The sequence below is a fragment of the Solanum verrucosum genome, unplaced genomic scaffold (assembly GCF_900185275.1).
Source record: "Solanum verrucosum unplaced genomic scaffold, falcon-dt-bn FXZP01000125.1, whole genome shotgun sequence".
Lineage (NCBI taxonomy): Eukaryota > Viridiplantae > Streptophyta > Magnoliopsida > Solanales > Solanaceae > Solanum > Solanum verrucosum.
Window position 1 is genome coordinate 633,288 of NW_026019923.1, and position 19,512 is coordinate 652,799.

The 19,512-nt window shown below is 33.9% G+C and overlaps 2 protein-coding genes and 1 pseudogene across 3 annotated transcripts; all 3 read left to right on the forward strand.

Annotated features, from left to right (window-relative positions):
* Nucleotides 1-220: 220 nt before the first annotated feature.
* Nucleotides 221-6,843, forward strand: LOC125824515 (RNA polymerase sigma factor sigF, chloroplastic). 2 transcript variants are annotated; one of them, XM_049503911.1, is made up of 9 exons: nt 221-500; nt 2,734-2,885; nt 3,045-3,172; nt 3,273-3,467; nt 3,830-4,100; nt 4,189-4,419; nt 5,133-5,273; nt 5,449-5,649; nt 6,406-6,843. In XM_049503911.1, the coding sequence occupies exons 1-9, from the start codon at nt 419-421 to the stop codon at nt 6,691-6,693; spliced, it is 1,689 nt and encodes a 562-aa protein (XP_049359868.1). In that variant the 5' UTR covers nt 221-418; the 3' UTR covers nt 6,694-6,843. The 2 variants fall into 2 exon arrangements, with proteins under 2 accessions (XP_049359868.1, XP_049359876.1); XM_049503919.1 differs by lacking the exon at nt 221-500 and having other exon boundaries at nt 2,770-2,885; nt 3,055-3,182.
* Nucleotides 6,844-8,310: 1,467 nt separating this feature from the next.
* Nucleotides 8,311-10,716, forward strand: LOC125825508 (UDP-glycosyltransferase 86A1-like; annotated as a pseudogene).
* Nucleotides 10,717-15,174: 4,458 nt separating this feature from the next.
* LOC125824572 (UDP-glycosyltransferase 86A1-like) lies at nt 15,175-19,305 on the forward strand. Its single transcript, XM_049503974.1, has 2 exons — nt 15,175-15,780; nt 18,123-19,305. The coding sequence occupies exons 1-2, from the start codon at nt 15,246-15,248 to the stop codon at nt 19,085-19,087; spliced, it is 1,500 nt and encodes a 499-aa protein (XP_049359931.1). The 5' UTR covers nt 15,175-15,245; the 3' UTR covers nt 19,088-19,305.
* The last annotated feature ends 207 nt before the right edge of the window (nt 19,306-19,512 follow it).

Below are 19,512 nucleotides of genomic sequence, written 5' to 3' on the forward strand. Positions count from 1 at the left end.
AATGAACCTCACTATCAAAATATTTTAATTTTATAATTTGAAATATATCAGGTGAAAAATTGAAATTAAAGAATCATCAAAAACTATACTAATTAGTACTATTATGATTTATGACAATGGCATGTTTTAGAAAAAAAGTAAAAGATAGAGGGGTATTATAGTAAACACAAGATAAAAAAATCTCATCCTGTTGGGTTTTATCAAATTCTTGAGGCAAAGAACAAGTTCAAACATTTGCAAAAGCCATCACTTCCATTCATCTTCAATCTTCAAATGAAGCTTTTTTAATTCAAGAAAATACTCATGCTAGCACTAAAACCCCTCTTAATTCTGAAAAAAGATATCTTTTTTACACCCCAATTACCAGAAAAATAGTTGTATATAGTGAAGAATTTCACAAGATAGCTTAGCTTAAGCTATGGAGGCTGCTGGAAGAAACCTTCTTTCTTCACCACCAACTTTTTCTCAGAAAACCCAACTCAGAAATTGTTCTTCTTCAGGTAAATAGTTGAATTATTGGATGAATTTTGTCCAAATGGGGATATAATAGAATAGCGAGGAATGATATTCATATAGCTGAATTTAACTAGTTTGGATGAGGGTAATTGTTGTTATCAATGCATTGAGTTCTCACTGTTTCTGCATTCTTGGTTCTTCTAGTGTAGTAGCATTCGCATTTTATTGATATTTGTGGCTTTAGTTTTGTAAAGTTAATGCCCTTAGTGAGCACCCAAGGTGTGGCCTAGTGGTCTATGAAGTGGGTTGAGAACGATGATGTCTTAGGTTCTACTTCCAATAAAGACAAAAAAACACTAACTGATTACTTCCCATATGCCGTAGCTGGTGAGAGGTGGCAGGTAAAAAAAGTTATTGCCTTTAGTGAATGAGGCGCCAAAGTTGCTGAATTAGCTATTCAGTGTGCTTTCTAGTTATGAGGATTCATATAGCCCAATTCAACTAGTTTTGATTGTAGAGTAATTGTTGTTGTAAATGCGTGGAATCCCAATGTTTTTGCTTTTTTGGTTATTCTAGCATTCCCATTTATCAATATTTGTGGCTTTAGTTTTATCAAGTTAATGCCTTAGTGTTGAATTGTTGGAATGAAACTTGTCCAAATGGAGCAGAAATGAAGAATGGATAAAGAGGATTCATGTAGCCGAACCCAGCTAATAGATTGAAGGGTAATTGTTGTTGTAAATGTGTTCAAATTCTCATTGTTTTTTCCTTTTTGTTCTTCTAGCATTCCCATTTATCAATATCTGTAGTTTTAGTTTTATAAAGTTAATGCCTTTAGTGAAATGTGTTGAATTATTGGAATGAAACTTGTCCAAATGGAGCAGAAATGAAGAATGGATAATGACAATTCATTTAGCCACATCCAACTAGTTTAAATTGAAGCATACTTATTGTTGTAAATGCATTGAATTCCCGTTGGTTTTGCCTTCTTGATTCTTCTAGCATTCCCAATCATCGATATTTGCAACTTTAGTTTTATAATGTTGATGCGTTTTATGAAATATGTTGAATTTTGGAATGAAACTTGTCCAAATGGAGAAGAAATGCAGAACAGATAGTGGGGATTCATATAGCTGAATTCTGTTAGTTTAGATTGAAGCATAATTGTTGTTGTAAATGTCGAATTCTCACTGTTTTTGGCTTGGTTTGTCTAGCACTCCAGTTATACATGTTTGTTACTTTAGTTTTATAAAGTTAATGCCTTAAGTGAAATGTGGCATTAACTTGATTAGCTTGATTTAATGTGCCTCTAGATTACTTCATTGTTATGATATTGATGCTAGATTGTTGCTTACTCAGTTGATAGAAAAGACCATTAATTCTATATTAAGTGACCAGTGTTGGTGGAAGACTGTTGTCTCATTTTATGGTCTTGGGAAATCCTTGACTCATGAGCTAGCTTTTTGTGTTGAGTTATGCACATGCATTTTTGAATTATCTAAAAGGTTTTTCTTGAATAATTGGGATCTGATTATGCTGTTCTGTTAACAAAAAGTTTCCATCTCCCACTATATTTCTGTTCTCTCCTTATCATTATTTTATCAGAACGACAGAGAACTGTCATTATTTGGTCAAAAGTCACACATTCTTTTGTGTTATGCTATGATGGTCAGACGTTCAGCCTTTTACACAATATGGTGACTGTCACCAGCCACAGATTGAAGGTTCAATATTAAAATGGTTGATAATAGACATAAGAATTTAAGTATATTTAATTAAAATTGTTCTTCTTTAGGATTGATAATTGTAGATGCCATAAGAATTATTTTCTTAATCAGATGTCTTTGGTTTCATGTAATCACTTCGTCTTACTACAGAAGAAACAATGAGTTTCTAGTTTTAATAGCTTATGGGTATTGTCCATTACTAAAGACATCTATAAAATAGTAGGCTAGAATCCTGAATCCCGATGTGAAGTATTCAACTGTCTGCTAAGAGGGCTAACTATCTGAGATACCAGAAATATGCCAAAGTTGGCTAGGATGAATGATTGTTAGAAGGATAATCCCAAGAAATTAGGTGCAGTTTAGTACTACGTATTGCCATTTCAAAAAATAGTACTACAACATTGCTTCCTTAGAGGTGTTTTTTAATATTTATAAAGTAGGAGCCATTGACATATCTTGTTTCGCTTTATGGCTGTAGCTTTCAATCATTAATGCAAATAATCCTATTTCTTAAGGATATATGTTTAATATTACATTATGAAACTTGCAGTTCTGATGCTTCATGAGCATGCTGCTCCTGTGCTTTCTTCAGTGCCACATGCTTATTTGGGTCGACATGTTCCTGCATCAGCTATCGGTCCGGAGCAGCAGTTTGAGAATCGGCTGCAATTGCACCTAGTAAAGGAAGAGAAAACATCCCTGGTGAGACTCTTGGAGTTTTTTTTACTTAAGATTTAGAAACATTCAATGTTGTTTCATTGTATTATGGTTCTAGGTAGGTGGTAGCGATATTATATGCATACAACATTCTGTCTTCTTCTGATCACTAATTTAAAGTGGCTCTGATTTTTCTTGCTGAAGGCAACAATAGATAGGAGGCTTGTGGATGCTGCATCCTCAGAATTGGAAGACAATGATGTTGTTGATTCAGAGCAAAATATAAATGCTTTGCAAGTGCAGCTACTTCGTTGGCCTGGTCCATCATATTCGTAAGATGAAGTGATTACATCTGTTGATTTTAGTATTGTGTAAATAGCATTCTTTCTAGTGCAGTCATTTCATTAGTTCACTTTGTGGTTTTGCTGGTAGATTTCCCCCGTATTATCTGAAGGGAAAAGGACCATTATCTCCGAATAAGGAACCTCTTCACAGTAAGGGAGATAAATTAATGACCTTTGAACCACACAGCGTGGTTGCTCTCGCCAGAAAGGCTTTGTTGGCATCAAGAGAGGCAGCTTTATTAGCTGAAGACTCCAAATTACTTGATGATTCTAATTTTCCGAAGTATGTTCCTTTGTCCGTCTTGATAATATCCTTGTTTATTTTCATACGTGCTAGTAGTATTAGTATTATTTCGGTATTTTTATTATTTTACTATTTCTGTATTTCTCATTCTTAGTTTTCTATTGCTACTTGCTGTCTCTTATGCCTCTATTTTCTTACTATTGTGTTGTTTTCACTGCTCATGTCTTCATTAATGTTGTGTTTTTGCTTTCTTTGAGCTGAGGGTCTCTCTACATGACAAGGTAGGGGTAAGGTCCATACACTCTGCCCTCCCCGGACCCCACTTGTGTTTTTGCTTATGTTTTCATTTTGACAGTTATCTTCAATCTTCATAACTTATCTCCTGTCTGATTGATTTTCAGTTTCCTATCCACAAATTTGGTTGATGATAAACTGAAAGAGCAACGGACAGTAAGGTCAACACGTTTTACAGAGAGGCAGTCTAGAAAAAGGGGTGCTCCAAAGCCAATACAACAAGTTCAGGAGACAAATCGTTCAGGCAGGCCAGATGTGCGGAGAAAAGTGAACGAATCTATTGATCTAAATGATCCTCTTCGAATGTTCCTATGGGGTCCCGAAACTAAACAACTTTTAACCGCCAAAGAGGAGTCTGAATTGATTGTCAAGATACAGGTATTTTGCTCTTCTTGTCTCTGTTCCTGTAGAAATATATTTTTCACAAAGAAAAAAGGAGTTAAATCAATATCCGGTCATGTTTCAGATATCCATGAAATTACAAGAAGTGAAGCATCAGCTTCAGATTCAGTTTGCTCGTGAACCAACGTCTGTTGAGTGGGCTGAAGCTGCAGGGATTACTTCTCGAGAATTGAAATCACAACTTCTTTCCGGCAAGAGCAGCCGTGAGAAATTAATTAATGCCAATTTGCGAATGGTGGTTCATATTGCTAAGCAATATCAAGGACGTGGTCTCAACCTTCAGGATCTATTGCAGGTAAATGGATATTTATGTACATAAGATACTCATCGTTTGTCCACTATTCTAAGTCTAAGATATGTTTGTATAGCTATGCTATGTCAAGGGTGTTGTCTGGCCTTCAGGATCTTGCATGTTTATGAACTTAAGATTTACATTCTTTGTCCCCATTTTGAGTTAGGATCCGGTGTTGGATAAAATGAGAGAAGGTTTGTTGAGATGGTATGGTCATATCCTGCGTCGATCACTGGATGCACTAATCCGTAGATGTGAAACCATTGCGAGTGAAGGCGTTAAAAGAGGGAGGTAGACCTAAAATCAATTGCAGGAAGTTCTCTCAAAGGACCTACAATTTCTTCGGATTCATGCTCTGACTTAGCAAAAGATAGGGCAAAATGGAAGGAAAAAATTTATGCAGGAGATACCTATTAGTTGAGAATATGTTTTAATCGGCTTTTATTTATTATCCTACGTTTTTCCAGGAGTTGTTTAGCCTTTCAGAGGTTTATACGTCATATATTGTTGTGTTAGAATCCCGAAGTGTTTGGTTACACATTTTGATTCTACAATTAAGTGTCAGAGATACTTTTTGGGAAGTGTAGTGTGTGTGTGTGGGGGGGGGGGGGGCTGTGCAGCTTGCTTAATCACTTCTAACATTAAGAAGATGCAGTTTTATTATATTGAGGTTTATCATTAATTACTTTACCAGCTGATGGATTGGGTTGTTGCAGGAGGGAAGCATGGGACTTATGAAAAGTGTCGAGAAGTTCAAGCCTCAAGCTGGTTGTCGATTTCCTACCTATGCATACTGGTGGATAAGGCAATCAGTTAGGAAGGCCATATTTCAACACTCTAGGACAATCCGTTTGCCCGTAAGGACCTCTTTTTTCTATCAAAATGGCCTCTTATTGAAGCAAACCGTAACTTTCATTTGATGGTTTCTAAGTTCTTTCTACAGTTAATCTGGAAGCCTGAAAATGTTTATGAATGACCGTTATTCTATATCTGGATATCTAAGTAGCTGATCTGCACAAACTGGAATTGCAGGAAAATGTGTATGCGCTTCTGTCTAAAGTAAAAGATGCCAAAAAAGAATGCATTCAACAAGGCAATCGCCATCCAACCAAAGAAGACATTGCATCATGTGCTGGAATGAGTGTGGAAAGGTTGCAGAATCTGCTTTCAAATGTTAGAACACCTCTTTCAATGCAACAGTCAGTGTGGTCGGATCAAGATACTACTTTCCAGGTGATGATTCATTGTGCCACTTCATGCTTTCTTACTAAGTACACAGTGATTTCTTTTCATTTGTCCAAGGCTTGGCTCCCCTCCCGATATTCCCTCTTTTCAGAGTCAGAAGGATATTACCCTATAATGTTTTTGTGGCTTGCATGTGATACTGATTACTGGCTAGTCCAAGGGGCTATAAAATCTGGTAGAAAATAGGTCTGTTGCAGAGGACTTAATAATTAGCAAGTGTTTTCCATGTTTACGACTTTTCTTTGCTTTCTGCAACCCTTTTTTTAGAAACTCTTCCCTAGAACTTCTCGGCGCTTTAGACTATGTGCTATTGAATGTTCTCTTGCTTTCCTGCGAGGTAGGATAGGTGGGGGTATCGGGTACCTACTCTCTTACCAGTAGTATTAGCACTTTTCTCGTTGTTTCTTGTTCGTTGATTGTTGTTATCATCTGTGTTTTGTATGCTTCGGTTATTGCACTAGTTTGTTGTTGTTATTGTTCTTTCTCTGTAGCGCTATATCTCGTTGCTGTTACTGCATTTCATTTCTGCATTCTTTTTACAAATCATTTTGAGATGCTTTAGCCTTTACTTGAGCAGAGGATCTATCGGAAACAACCTCTCTATCTCTAGGAGGTAGGGGTAAGGTCTGTGTATACTCTACCTTTCCCAAACCCCACTCGGATACCCCACTTGTCGGATTACAGGAAATTTTCAATCTTGTGTTGATGGTTGCTAAAGAGAGGATATCATTTTTTTCAATCCAGGAAATTACTGCTGACAATGCAATTGAAGCACCAGAACTGAGTGTGTCAAAACAACTTATGAGGCGTCACATACGCGGCCTCCTAAATGTCCTGAGTCCAAAGGAGAGGAAAATAATCCGACTTAGATTTGGCATTGGAGATGGCAAACCAAAGTCTCTATCCGAAATAGGCACTGTTTTTGGACTGTCAAAGGAACGAGTTCGACAACTAGAGACCCGAGCACTATACAAGCTAAAGCAGAATCTTAACAAGCATGGCCTCGATGCATATTCCAATTTGCTCTTTTAGATCACAGTCTCTTCAATTTACATAGCGCGATCGAGTCGGAGCTGTGGCTGATGTAGCAGATGTTACTTTGAAATCAACAGTACATACAAGTTGCTCACATCCTTGTAAGTATGGGGCAAACATTCAAATTCCTGCCGACACTAAAACACTAGGTGATTCTTTCCATCTATCCTAGCCTTGATGGACAGAGTTGCATGGCATATACCTATTGCTAATGGGAGGTGCCCGGTATCACGTAGAGTCAGTGTGAAAGTTGGCCTGGACACCCCAAAAAAAAAAACGTATGGGATAAATGTTTAGCTGTTTTTAGTTTTGCTTTACAAAATACTTGTGAACGTGTTATTCCTGTTCTTACCCTTTTTATCTTGTAGATTACTCCCTCCGTTCCATTTTATATGTCATCCTTTTCTATAAATAGTTGGACCACAATACTTGTCATTTTATAAAATTTATGCATAAATTATCATATTTTGCCTATTATGCCCTTGATAGAATAGTTAATTAATCTTGTCATTTATTAATAAAGTTGATTTAAGAAAACATTAAATAAGGATAAAAGGATAAAGTTACATCATTTCTTAATGTAAGTACAAAGTAAAAAGGTGACATATAAAATGAGACGGAGGGAGTATCAAGTTGTAAATCTTTTCTTTCTTCATCCTGACATTTATTCAAATGGAAGTCTTTTTTCGAAAAGTTGGGTGTGCAAATACAAGTCTTACATTAACTAATATCTCAAATCACACATGAAGTTAAGTTCATACTTAATTCTGCAATTATTATCTAAGGTATCAAACGATTCCTACAATTAAATACTTAGACCAATCATTGATCATGAAAAAAAAGACGCATCATTTTCAAATAAAAGAGAATTTAACAAAAATAAAATTTCTAAAAAAGAGAACTACCTCAAAAGAGTCAAACAGCTAACCCAATAGTGTTTATTTTTCAATAAATTAATTAATGGAATCAGACAGCTGGGCACACTTTTGTTTACTAACCACAATAATAGACATTACCAATCTTATGATAATAGTTTTAAATTTAGCACAAGTTAATTAAAAAAAGGGAAAATGGACAAATATACCCCGAACTATCGTAAATGGTATGCAAATACCCTCTGTCATACTTTTGGGACATTGGTGTCCCTGCCGTCCAAAAACTAGAGCATATATGCCCTTTACTCTAACAGAAGACTAAATAGGAACACGTGGCGCAATCTTATCCGTCGATAAATGTCGGATCGGTGGATAAGATTATGACACGTGTATATCTGTTAGTATAAATGGTATATATGCTCTAGTTTTTGGACGGCAGGGGCACTAATGTCCCAAAAGTATGACGGAAAGTATTTGCATACCATTTACGATAGTTCGTGAATATATTTATCCTTTTTCCCTTAAAAAATATGCAAAGGTAAGATGTGTGTCTAGTTATTAAATTTTATACAATTTTTAAGGATTTATACCTTAATATTTGTTCTTCCAAAAAACCCACTTTAAGATATTTTTCACTCACATACCCCAAAAAATAATTGAGCTACCCACCCACCCCCACTCTTGAAGATAAAGAAACATGTAATTCTAGAGTCAAAGTTCACCAATCAAACAACAAAAAAAATGGCAAAACAGTTTCATCCTCATGCCTTGGTAATTCCATGCCCATATCAAGGTCATATAAATCCAGCAATCCATTTATCCTTAAAACTTGCTTCAAAAGGATTCATCATAACTTTTATCAACACACAATTCATTCATTCCCAAATAACAAAAGCCCATTCACCTTCCTCCTCAGAGCCCGGGCCTGAGTCCGGGCTCGAAAATATCTTCTCTAAAGCCTGTGAATCTGGGCTTGACATACGTTATTTAACTATTTCCGATGGATTTCCGTTGGAATTCGATCGGAATATGAATTCGTTACCATTTTTGGAAGGTCTAATAAATGGATTTTCGAATCATGTTGATAAACTAGTTGGGGAATTAGTGAAAGAGGATTGTATTGATCCAATTAATTGTTTGATTGCTGATACTTTCCTTGTTTGGCCATCGATTATATAAAAAAAATACGAGATTGTTCATGTTTCATTCTTCACTGAGCCAGCTTTGGTTTTTGCTCTCTATTATCATTTGGATTTGCTTGAAGAAAATGGACACTCTGGCTCTCATGGTGAGTTTTTCTTATACTGTATACGTTTTAAGTCTGAGTTTACATATACATGAATACTGCTTGCTCTCTCTCTTTTTCTGATTGAAAAAGAACTCAGTTTTCGAGATGGATTCAGGATTTAAAGTTATGTTTCTAAGTTAAAATTTGATAAATAAATGGGTGGTGCGAATTTGATTTAGTAAAATTAAATATTTGTCCTATGTAGACGTGTTACTTTGTTACGTGATGAACGATGTCATCTCACAAGTCTTGTTAGAATATAGAATAAGACAAGTGTTGAAAACATCTCTAAACTTGATGTAAATTATTAGTTTCATTTCTAATTATTGACAATCTTAAAAACACTCCTCTATTTAATTAAATAAATTTAGATATACCCTGATCAGGGGAGGACCTAGAGTCTGCCGAGCTCGGCAAAAAATTACGTTGTATATTTAAGGTATTTTAAAGAATTTTTATGTTTATATATTGATTTTGAACCTCCTGAATATAGGATTAGAGGTTGGATTAGTGGTTGAGGGGTTCAAACCTCAAATCTTAAGCACTGCTCTTTTTTTTCGAACCCCCTTAATGAAAATCCTGGATCCACCACTGACCCTGATCACCCCCATTTGCCACAAGACATAGCAAGTGATCTCAAACTCTTGTATGGCATGTAACTCTTAATAAAAAGTCGAGAGAAGTGTTGAAAACACCCCTACACTTGACGAGAATTTAAGAGTGTACGTATTTCACTCATGTTGTAAGATCGTGAGTGTATTTAAGTTCAATTAGTCAATTAAATGAGTGTTTTTAAAACTGTCAAATAGTTTGGGAATGAAACTAATAATTCACATTTGATTTAAGAGTGTTTTCAATATTCTCACGTAGAATTATTAAACTGATAATTTTCTTAAATCATTTTTTAACAGAAAATCGGCAAGATATTGTTGATTATATTCCTGGAGTTAAATCAATCAAATCAAGTGACTTGCCATCCTTGTTCCAAAATTCAGTGGTGCACCAATTAATCTACAAGGCATTTCAAGATGTTCGAAAAGCTGATATAATAATAGCCAATACTGTTCAGGAGCTCGAACTTGAAACCATCATATCGATTCAAGAAAACCACAAGTTCTACGCCATTGGTCCAATTGTGTCAGCGAATTTCACTGAACTAACTATTTCGAGTAGCCTATGGTCCGAGCACGATTGCACCCAATGGCTCGATGCCAAGCCTCGTGGTTCGGTCTTGTACGTCTCGTTTGGGAGTGTGGCTCTTGTCAACAAAGAGGATATTCTTGAATTAGCTCATGGACTTATGCTTAGTGAAGTTAATTTCATTTGGGTATTTAGGTTTAATTTTTTAGGTCAAGATGAAAATGATATTTTGCCCATTGGATATAAAGAAAAAGTGAAGAATCGAGGGTTGATCGTGCCATGGTGCAACCAAACAAGGGTCATTTCACATTCAGCAGTCGGAGGTTTTTTGAGTCATTGTGGATGGAATTCTGTTGTGGAAAGCATTTGGTGTGGGGTGCCGTTGATTTGTTCTCCGCTTGTCACCGATCAACTCGCTAATCGGAAATTGGTGGTTTATGATTGGAAAGTTGGAATCAATCTTCGTGACGAGGAATCGATCGCGAGAGAGGAAGTATGCGATAAGATTAAATATTTGATGAACGAAGAGACTTCGAGTAATTTAAGGAAGAATGTTGCACAAGTGAAAGAGACATTTCATAATACATTAGCTACGAATGGATCATCAAATGTTAATTTCAATAAGTTTGTTGAAGAATTGAAGATGAAGATTAGTTTAGCTTGAGAGGATCTAGTCTTAAAACATTGTATTCACGTGAATTCAATAACTTTTATTTACGTTGTGTACTTGGATTAATATTGATCTGTGAAGTGTGAACTCAATTATTATTATTATTATATTAATTTAACTTTATTATAAAATCTATAACTTTAAATTTTGAATTCATATGTCTGATCATATATCGGAAACTAAAGAACTAATAATTGGCATCTTAAGCTTTTCGGTTCTTGGGTTGGGCTGGGCTGTTTCCTAAGGTGATGATCCAGGATGGTTTAGGAGGCCTGGTTCAGAATATGGCCCGGTGCACGGGTTATTTTCCTTATTTTAAAGAAATTTATTTTTCAAATTTTTTGATTAACTAGACATAAAAAAAAGTTGAATATTAGTTTCTGGAAAAAAAAGTTCATCCATACTTAAACACTCCAAGAATCAGTATATTTTGAATGAGTAGATAATCATGTTTTATATATATATATATATATATATATATATTATTCATAATCAATCTTTATGAGTTCAATTGAATCAGCAGAACCATTCTAAATCTGCCTCAATAATCCTTTTATTCATGGAATATGCTCAATGGAGATGATCATATATAAGAGAATATTCTGCCACAGAGGCAGCTGGTTCCATTATGTCTTGGAACTTAAAAAGTACAATTCATTCGATCTTATGTGATACACTTTACTTCTATAATTTCTTTTAAACAAATATAATATTGTGTTTGTACATTGTATAGTTGAAAATAACTTAGTTTTAAAAAAATTCATTTACCATGAATGAAATATTGTATAGCCAGAAAAATATCAAAATATTATTTTAAGATGAGCATTGTTTTACACTCTTTTTCAGGATAAGACTTCTTATATACCTAAACACAACAAACTTCATGAGTAGTCGAACAAATGAGAGGTTGTCGATGAAGGTTTTGCATAAGATCCCTTCGACCTCGTTCACCTAGTAGTTTGCTTGTACTATCATCCTCTATATATTTGATCTGCTTTCTGGCAAGTTTTTTTAATGACAAATGCTAGTATCCTAACCTAGTTATTGTTACATCTTGCTAACTTCATCTAAATTGTCTTTCGACAGCTCATCTCTATGATAAGATCATAATGAGTGAGTTTAGACTACAAATTAAATATTATATCGAATCAAACAATATCAAGACATTAAAAAAATATTAAATATGGCCTATAAACAAGAAACATGGGTGGTCTTAAAATATGCAAGTTGGAAACATTGATTTATAAAATAAAAAAAAGTTTAAAAAATAACCCATACTCCTACTATCATTGTCACAACACAGTCCAAGTCTCGACATTACTGATACTCTGATGAAGCCCATAGGGAAAGGTTAAGAAAAAAAAAAATTAAGAAAAGAAAATAAGAAAAAAGATTTTCATCCTTCAACTTGTTAGTATTTCAATTATTTTTATTGCTTAATAATCTTTCCTCCTAATTTATGTAAATAACCATAAGCTTGTCAGAAGAGTTAATTTTTTTTATTTTGATCAAGTAAAAATGTTTGAATAGAACTCCAAACAAATAGAAGAATTGAGATGATAAATCAAAGTAAAAATGTCTGAATAGAACTTCAAACAAATACAAGAATTGAGATGATAAATCAAAATAAGTACGAAAATCTCTAGACCATTCCGTCTAATTATTTTAGAGTTCTCTATTTTTCTTGATATTAATATCATAATGTAGAACATATGTCCCCATTTTACCAAACCTCATATGGTCCATCTTCCTCTGAGCCACCAATTTCATCCTTTTAGGTCACTTCAAAAAAATTGATTTGCTACTTTTTCATTAATGGTTTACATATGCATATTCTGAGATGCCAATTCTAAAGCATTGCTTTATAATGTATTTTATTATATAATATTATGTTATTTTAATGATAAAATGCAACAACTTTATTATTAACATGAATCTAAAGTGCAACAACCTTTAATTTTCTTGTAGAATTTCAAATAGGGTATCAGAAAATTTAAAATGCTAACATGGGAAATCTATTTGTATATGTTTTCCCTTAATGCTTTATATATGATCATTATGTGCCATGTTAGAAGATTAAGATAAATATTAAATAGATGAAATTATGTCCAAGGAAAAGGGAGATTATACTAAGAGCCCGTTTGAATTGGTTTAAAAAAATTACTTTTAAAAAGTAACTTTTTAAAGTGCTGAAAGTTATTTTAAAAAGGGTAATTGTATATAATAATAAACTATTAATTCAAATTAAATGTTATAACCATAGTTTGATTTAATTGTATCCCATAGCAAATTGTTGTTATTTCGCCTCTCTCCTGGTTAATCTCGCTCGCCACTCTCGTTCTCGTTGGGCAGTCTCCCTCGTCTCTCTCGCTTTTATACAACCACAAATATATAAAATGCGTTTGTGTTTGTATAAAACGAGAGAAAATTGTATATATACATATATTTTCGTTCCCCTCTCTCCCCTCTCCCAGATCTCGCTCGCCACTCTCACTCGCCTCTCGCTTTATACAAACACAAATGTATACATTGTGTTTGTATAAAGCGAGAGAAAATTGTATATACAAATACAAATGCATATATTTTCGTCCTATACACTTATGATTATACAAATATGATCTTCCCTTGCCCAGTTTTCTTTTGTCTTTCTCTTTTCTTGCTTTATACAAACACAAATTATACAATTGATCTTTTGTATATGTATACCGAAACAGATAATACAATTGTTTTATTTTGTATATGTATAGCGAAATTTACATATTTATGTTTGCTATGAAGCGCAATTATGCAAACTATAGTTATAACATACAAATATGATTTTTATGTTTGCTATATGTGAAAGTTGTTCTTTTAAAAATAAGTAGTTATGTGTTTAGATAAAAGTGTTGCAGTTGTTGAACACTTTTTTATCAAAATGTCTGAAATACCCTTAAAATTGTTAACATAATAAAAAATTGATTAATCTAAGGTTTTTATTTCTAAGAAAAATTAAAACAAAATTAATTTATATTTTAATTCAATTTCAATAACTTAATATTTAAGTTAATTTTAAATGTGCAACTTATTTTAAATTTCAAAAATATATAATTTGAATAGATCACATAAAAGAATTTTGGGAATTGTTTAAAAGAATTAAAGGTAAAAAAGTAATATACTTGGTCAAAGTAGAATAACTTTTAAGTTAAAAGAAAAAAAAGTAGGGATCACCCTACTTTTAACTTTTGACTTATTTTAAGTTATTTTTATAATTGTCAAACACTCTCACTAGTCAAACACTGACTTTTAAGTCAGTTTAACCAACTTAAAAGCCCATCCAAACGGACACTTAACTTAGTGAGAGGTGTGAGAATTCTTTGAAGCTATATATATATACACTCCCTCAATTTCGCCAATTTACGTGATACTTTTTTGTTTTTTCGAGAGTCAAATAGTTTAAATTTGCTTGGAGATTTGCTTATGGAGTTTCCATTTTTTTTAAAATGAAATTATATATTTATAAATTACGTAAAAAGTATTGTAAGTTACAATAATTGACAATTCAAAATATTTAAAAGACATATGAAAAATTTGCGATCAAAGATAGACTTGTTTGAATCTCGAAATTCGAAAGGTGTCATGTAAATTGGAACGGATGGATTAATTATTATTATATTGAATGAATGAGGAAAAACACATCTGAAATATCATGCTTTTGCAAGTTGAATATCTCAAAGTGTGTGAGTTTAACTTCCTAACTAAACTATCACCCAGTGTTTATCAAAATAAACTCGACACTAACCAGACAAAATGTGTGCATACACTCGCATCTAGGCTCGTGACAACATAAGTTCTAACGACACATTCTTATCACACAAATACCATCTGCGAATTTCCATTTCATCCTTCATGCTCCAATAAGATATGTAACATCATCATCAATCCCTTCATTTCTTTGAATTGTTAACCCAAGATAATAAAAACTTTCTCTTTTGAAGACTACTTGAATATCATATCAATCTTTACTTCTACATCGACCACGTGAGTTGTGTCACTGAACTTGAACTCTAGGTACTCTATTTTACTCTTGCTCAACTAACCCCTTTAAGCACCATGATCCATACATTTTTTTTGTATTAGTTAAATTTGATATTTTTAATTCAAAAATCTTACTTTTAACAAGAATAATAATTACAATAGAAAACAAAAGATATCATCACATTTAAAATATGAGGAAAAATCATCAATAATTCTTGATAAAAAGTTAAAAAGAGGACATTTGAGTAGTCAATATCTATTGACTTAAAAACTATGGTCCATTTAGCCCTTCCCTATATTAAAATAAATTATTCTAGTTTGATTACTCAAATTAGAATTTTACAAAATCTCATTCCCTTTCCTTGTAATTTCCCATTTTCCCCTCCTTTAATTCATTTCCCCTCCTTTTCCCTTCATTTATGGAGCACAAATAAATGTCCACTTGAAACTCGCAAATTCGTCAATCATCTTCTCCAAATACCTATTCTTCCTTGCAAAGAAAAATCCAAAAAAAAAATAAAAAAATTTTAAAAAAATTCTATCATCTTCATCATCATCAACAATGGCGAATCATCACCAAAAACCTCATGCTATTATGATTCCATATCCATATCAAGGTCACATTACCCCTTTTGTGTATTTAGCTATAAAATTAGCTTCACATGGTTTCACAATCACTTTTGTAAACACTCATTATATCCATTCTAAGATTTCCAATTCTCAATCTAGAGAAAATTCTCAAATAAAAAACAAAGATGATCTGTTTGCTAGAGCTCGTGAATCTGGGCTTGATATTCGTTACGCGACTGTGAATGATGGGTTTCCTTTAGGGTTTGATAGGTCATTGAATCATGACCAATTTGTTGAGGGTTTGTTGCACGTTTTTTCGGCGCATTTTGATGAATTGGTTGGGGATTTGGTGAAATCGGATCCGCCGGTGACGTGTTTGATCGCTGATACTTTTTATGTATGGCCGGCGATGATTGCCGACAAGTATAATTTGGTTTATGTTTCGTTTTGGACGGAACCTGCTCTGGTTTTTAATCTGTATTATCATATGGAATTGCTCAAGAAAAATGGACATTTTGCTTCTCAAGGTTCGTGCCCCCTTTTCATTTTCTCCCAGTTATCTGTAGGTCACGAGTTCAAGCTAAGAAAATAGTTGTTAATATTTGCATTATTATGCTAGGTTGTCTATGTCACATTACTTCCTTTCAGCTTTTACCTGACCTCTGTGAATGCAAGATGCTTTTTTTAATTATAGAAGTTGATAATTGTTTTTTCTGTCTCAATTTATGTGACACTTAATTTCGACTACTTTTGTCTCAATAATGAAATGATAATTCAGAGTTTACATGGATTGAGTATATCTCTTGCGATCCATACCACCTTTTAGAAAAAAGTGCCACTTGATATGGATTCACAAGGATTATAATATAAATGTATGTATTTGAAAAATATAATATGTGACTGACGCCCCGTAGAATAAATATCAATCAGAAAGTGAAGTCTCAAAGCCAACTAATAGTCTTTTTAAAATAATATAATGCATAATCATGTTGTTCGGTTAGTATACATCTCGACTAATTCTATAGGATATATTTTGCCTCCTTAGCAACACATATTGGAAACTCTGTTCACTAGCTTGGACATATATGAAAAAATGTTTGATATTCTTGGCTTCATTGGAATTTGAATCTGAAACCTTATGATTCTGAATTCACTTTATTGATCACAACCAACACTTGTAAATTGGATTGTGACCATGTACCAACATAACTGGTGTAAAATGTTGGGTAGGCCAGTGGGTGTCTCCTTCCTTTTTGTTTTTGTCCTGTTTTAGGTTGTGGGATCCAATGAAAGTTTGGTGGTGATAATGGTGGTTAGTTGAGATACCACTTTACTACTAGCTACTAGAATTTGATTTTCAGAACAAACAACTTATTTTCTAAAAATAGTTTGTATCTTAATTAAAACAAAACATGTTTTTATTTTGTTTTTTTGAAAACATTAATGGTTGATGGTTGAGAGATGCCTACAAAAAAAAGTTTTTGTATGTAACAAGAGTTTTCACATTTTCAGAGAGAAATTAGTCAAATTGGTCTAGTGGTGTCTTTAATTTGATCTTTTGTCTGTTATTGCATGTGGATATTATAATAAAATAGGTGTTCACACTTGGAGTTGGAGATATCTTTAGAATTAAAAATAAGGAATGATGTTGCACTGCACAACAACTCTACAAAACCTATAATAAAAAATAATCATAATTACCATCTTTTTATAAGTTCTAACCAGTATACAGTATGTAACTAATGTGTAATATGTGTTTATATTGATTAAGATAGAAGGTTAGTAGATAGTTGTGTATTGTCTAACTTCTTCTTTCATATAAGTAATTATACTTTGTCATGTTTTTCTTCTTTTGTTTGTGCTATGGCTTCTGCACTTCTGATTTCTTTTTCTTGAGGTGAGGGTCTATCGAAAAAAAAAAAACCTAGCCTGTGCATATTTGGTGGACTAAAGATATTCATTTTACTATTTGAATAGCTGCCTTCTTTGACTATCTAACATTGCCTTGACCCCCACTTGGTTGTCACATCTGCATCATATTAGAAAAAAAGGTTTATGAATAAGTTTGTACATGTAATATTTTAAAAACTGGACTATAGGGTTGGAGCATAAAGTTTTAATTGAATTTTTTTAAAAGGTAGCTATGCTAATCAGTCTTATATTGAGAATCTAGCATTGATTCCTTTACTAACTCATTATTGGTCCTGAGTGGGATTGGTGAGTCTACTTGAAATTATTTTATGTTAGTGAAGTGACTTTTCAGCTTATGAGTAGGACTCTTTGTCTCAATATGTGCTACAAGTACCTCAACAGACAACAACCCATTATATGTAAAAAATTGTTGTGGGGTCTAACACTATGGTAATGACTAATGAATCCTATGATATTCATTGCGCTGTGCTTGTATGCACTAGTCTTCCAAACGCCAACGTTAAGATGAAAGTTGCCCTTCTTTAGTGGTTCTAGAGCAATTGGAACATGTTCCTGGTCAGCTCGTTAGTTGCATCTTGATGCTGGTAGGCTCCTTCCTCTTAAACATATAGTAAGATTATTGTGAGTCTTAGACCATATAAATAACTAACTAGGCCTATCACATTTCTAGTGTTGTACTTGGATGCACTAGTCTTTCACATGTCTGTGATGAGATGAAAGTTGTCCCTGTTCGATAGTTCTTGTGTCACCACAATGGCATCACATCAAAAGAGTGACAAGAACCTGCCACTCATCCCATTGTTGGTAGGCACATGGTGGCATCAAAAGCAAGTCTTTTTCTTGTGCTACTATCTGTGAAATCCGTTCTTTCTTTCTAGATATTACTCTTTCTTAATAGTAGTAGATAATTTGATTAAATTATATTCTTATTTTTCAGATAATCGAAAGGACACTATAGACTACATACCAGGAGTTAAAGCTATTGAACCAAGAGACTTGATGTCTTATCTCCAAGCAACTGATATATGGACTGTGGTGCATAGGGTAATCTACAAGGCCTTTACAGATATTAAAAAGGCTGATATCATCATTTGTAACACAGTCCAAGAACTTGAATTTGATACCCTCTCAGCCCTAAACAAAAACCAGCCCACATATGCTATTGGTCCCATTTTCCCATCTGGGAATTTCACTAAGGCCCCATTCAGTATTAGCCTATGGTCTGAGTCTGATTGCTCTCAATGGCTCAACAACAAGCCCAATTCCTCAGTCTTGTATGTCTCATTTGGGAGCTATGCTCACACTAGTAAAGAAGACCTATTGGAGATAGCCCATGGGCTTCAACTTAGTGGGGTGAACTTCATTTGGGTCCTAAGGCCTGATATCGTTAGCTCGGATGAGACGGATTTCCTGCCTGTGGGGTTTGAGGAAAGTATAAAAGATCGCGGGTTGATCGTGCCATGGTGTAGACAGATTGAAGTGATATCACACCCTGCGACTGGTGGATTCCTGACTCACTGTGGATGGAACTCGACATTGGAAAGCATATGGTGTGGTATACCGTTGATTTGTTTTCCCTTGCTGACTGATCAATTCACTAACCGAAAACTAGTTGTAAATGATTGGAAGATCGGAATTAACCTGTGTGACAAAGAACGCGTTACACACGAGGAAGTAGCCGAAAAGGTTAGCCATTTTATGTGTGGGAATAGTACTCAAGAGTTGAGAAAAGCAGTGAAGGAAGTGAGGAAGACATTAGAGAATGCATTAGGACAAGATGGATCATCTGAGAAGAATTTTCATCAATTCATGGAAAACATAAAGGTCAATGCAAGGAAACGGGCCGGGCTTTCGAATGGGCATGTTAGTCCATTACACCAAAATGGTGGGCTGGTCCATTGAACATTTGAAATCTAGTGTTAATTGTAAGCATATAGGCTAAAAGGCCTAAGTTGTAGAAATAGCACTACCTAGCCACTTTTCGACCTTGTTTTTAGAAAGTTAGTCATTGTTACAGAGTTTCAAATTCGACAAGTGAAACTTCAGGATATTATCGTGACGTTTTCCTTGTACATTTTGGAACTCTAGGCTATTGGCTATTTTTTAGTTACAAAGATTGAAATGTTAGGTGTAGGTATGGTTCTCTTTTGGCAATGTTGTGTTTTTATCTTTGAATTTAATTTTTGCTTAGATAAATCAAGTCCTTGAATGTAAAAATTGTTTGTTCAATAAATATTGTAGTTTAGTTAATTTTGAAATTTTGAGATGATATGAAAAAAGGTCCTTCTACTTCTATATTTTGAAAATGTTATGAGGTTATTCATAGT

Coding starts and splice junctions, on each gene's coding strand:
- LOC125824515 (XM_049503911.1), top strand. CDS start 419: ATGGAGGCTGCTGGAAGAAACCTTCTTTCTTCACCACCAACTTTTTCT. Junction 2,886..3,044: donor AGGAAGAGAAAACATCCCTG/GTGAGACTCTTG, acceptor TTCTTGCTGAAG/GCAACAATAGATAGGAGGCT. Junction 5,650..6,405: donor ATCAAGATACTACTTTCCAG/GTGATGATTCAT, acceptor TTTTCAATCCAG/GAAATTACTGCTGACAATGC.
- LOC125824572 (XM_049503974.1), top strand. CDS start 15,246: ATGGCGAATCATCACCAAAAACCTCATGCTATTATGATTCCATATCCA. Junction 15,781..18,122: donor TGGACATTTTGCTTCTCAAG/GTTCGTGCCCCC, acceptor CTTATTTTTCAG/ATAATCGAAAGGACACTATA.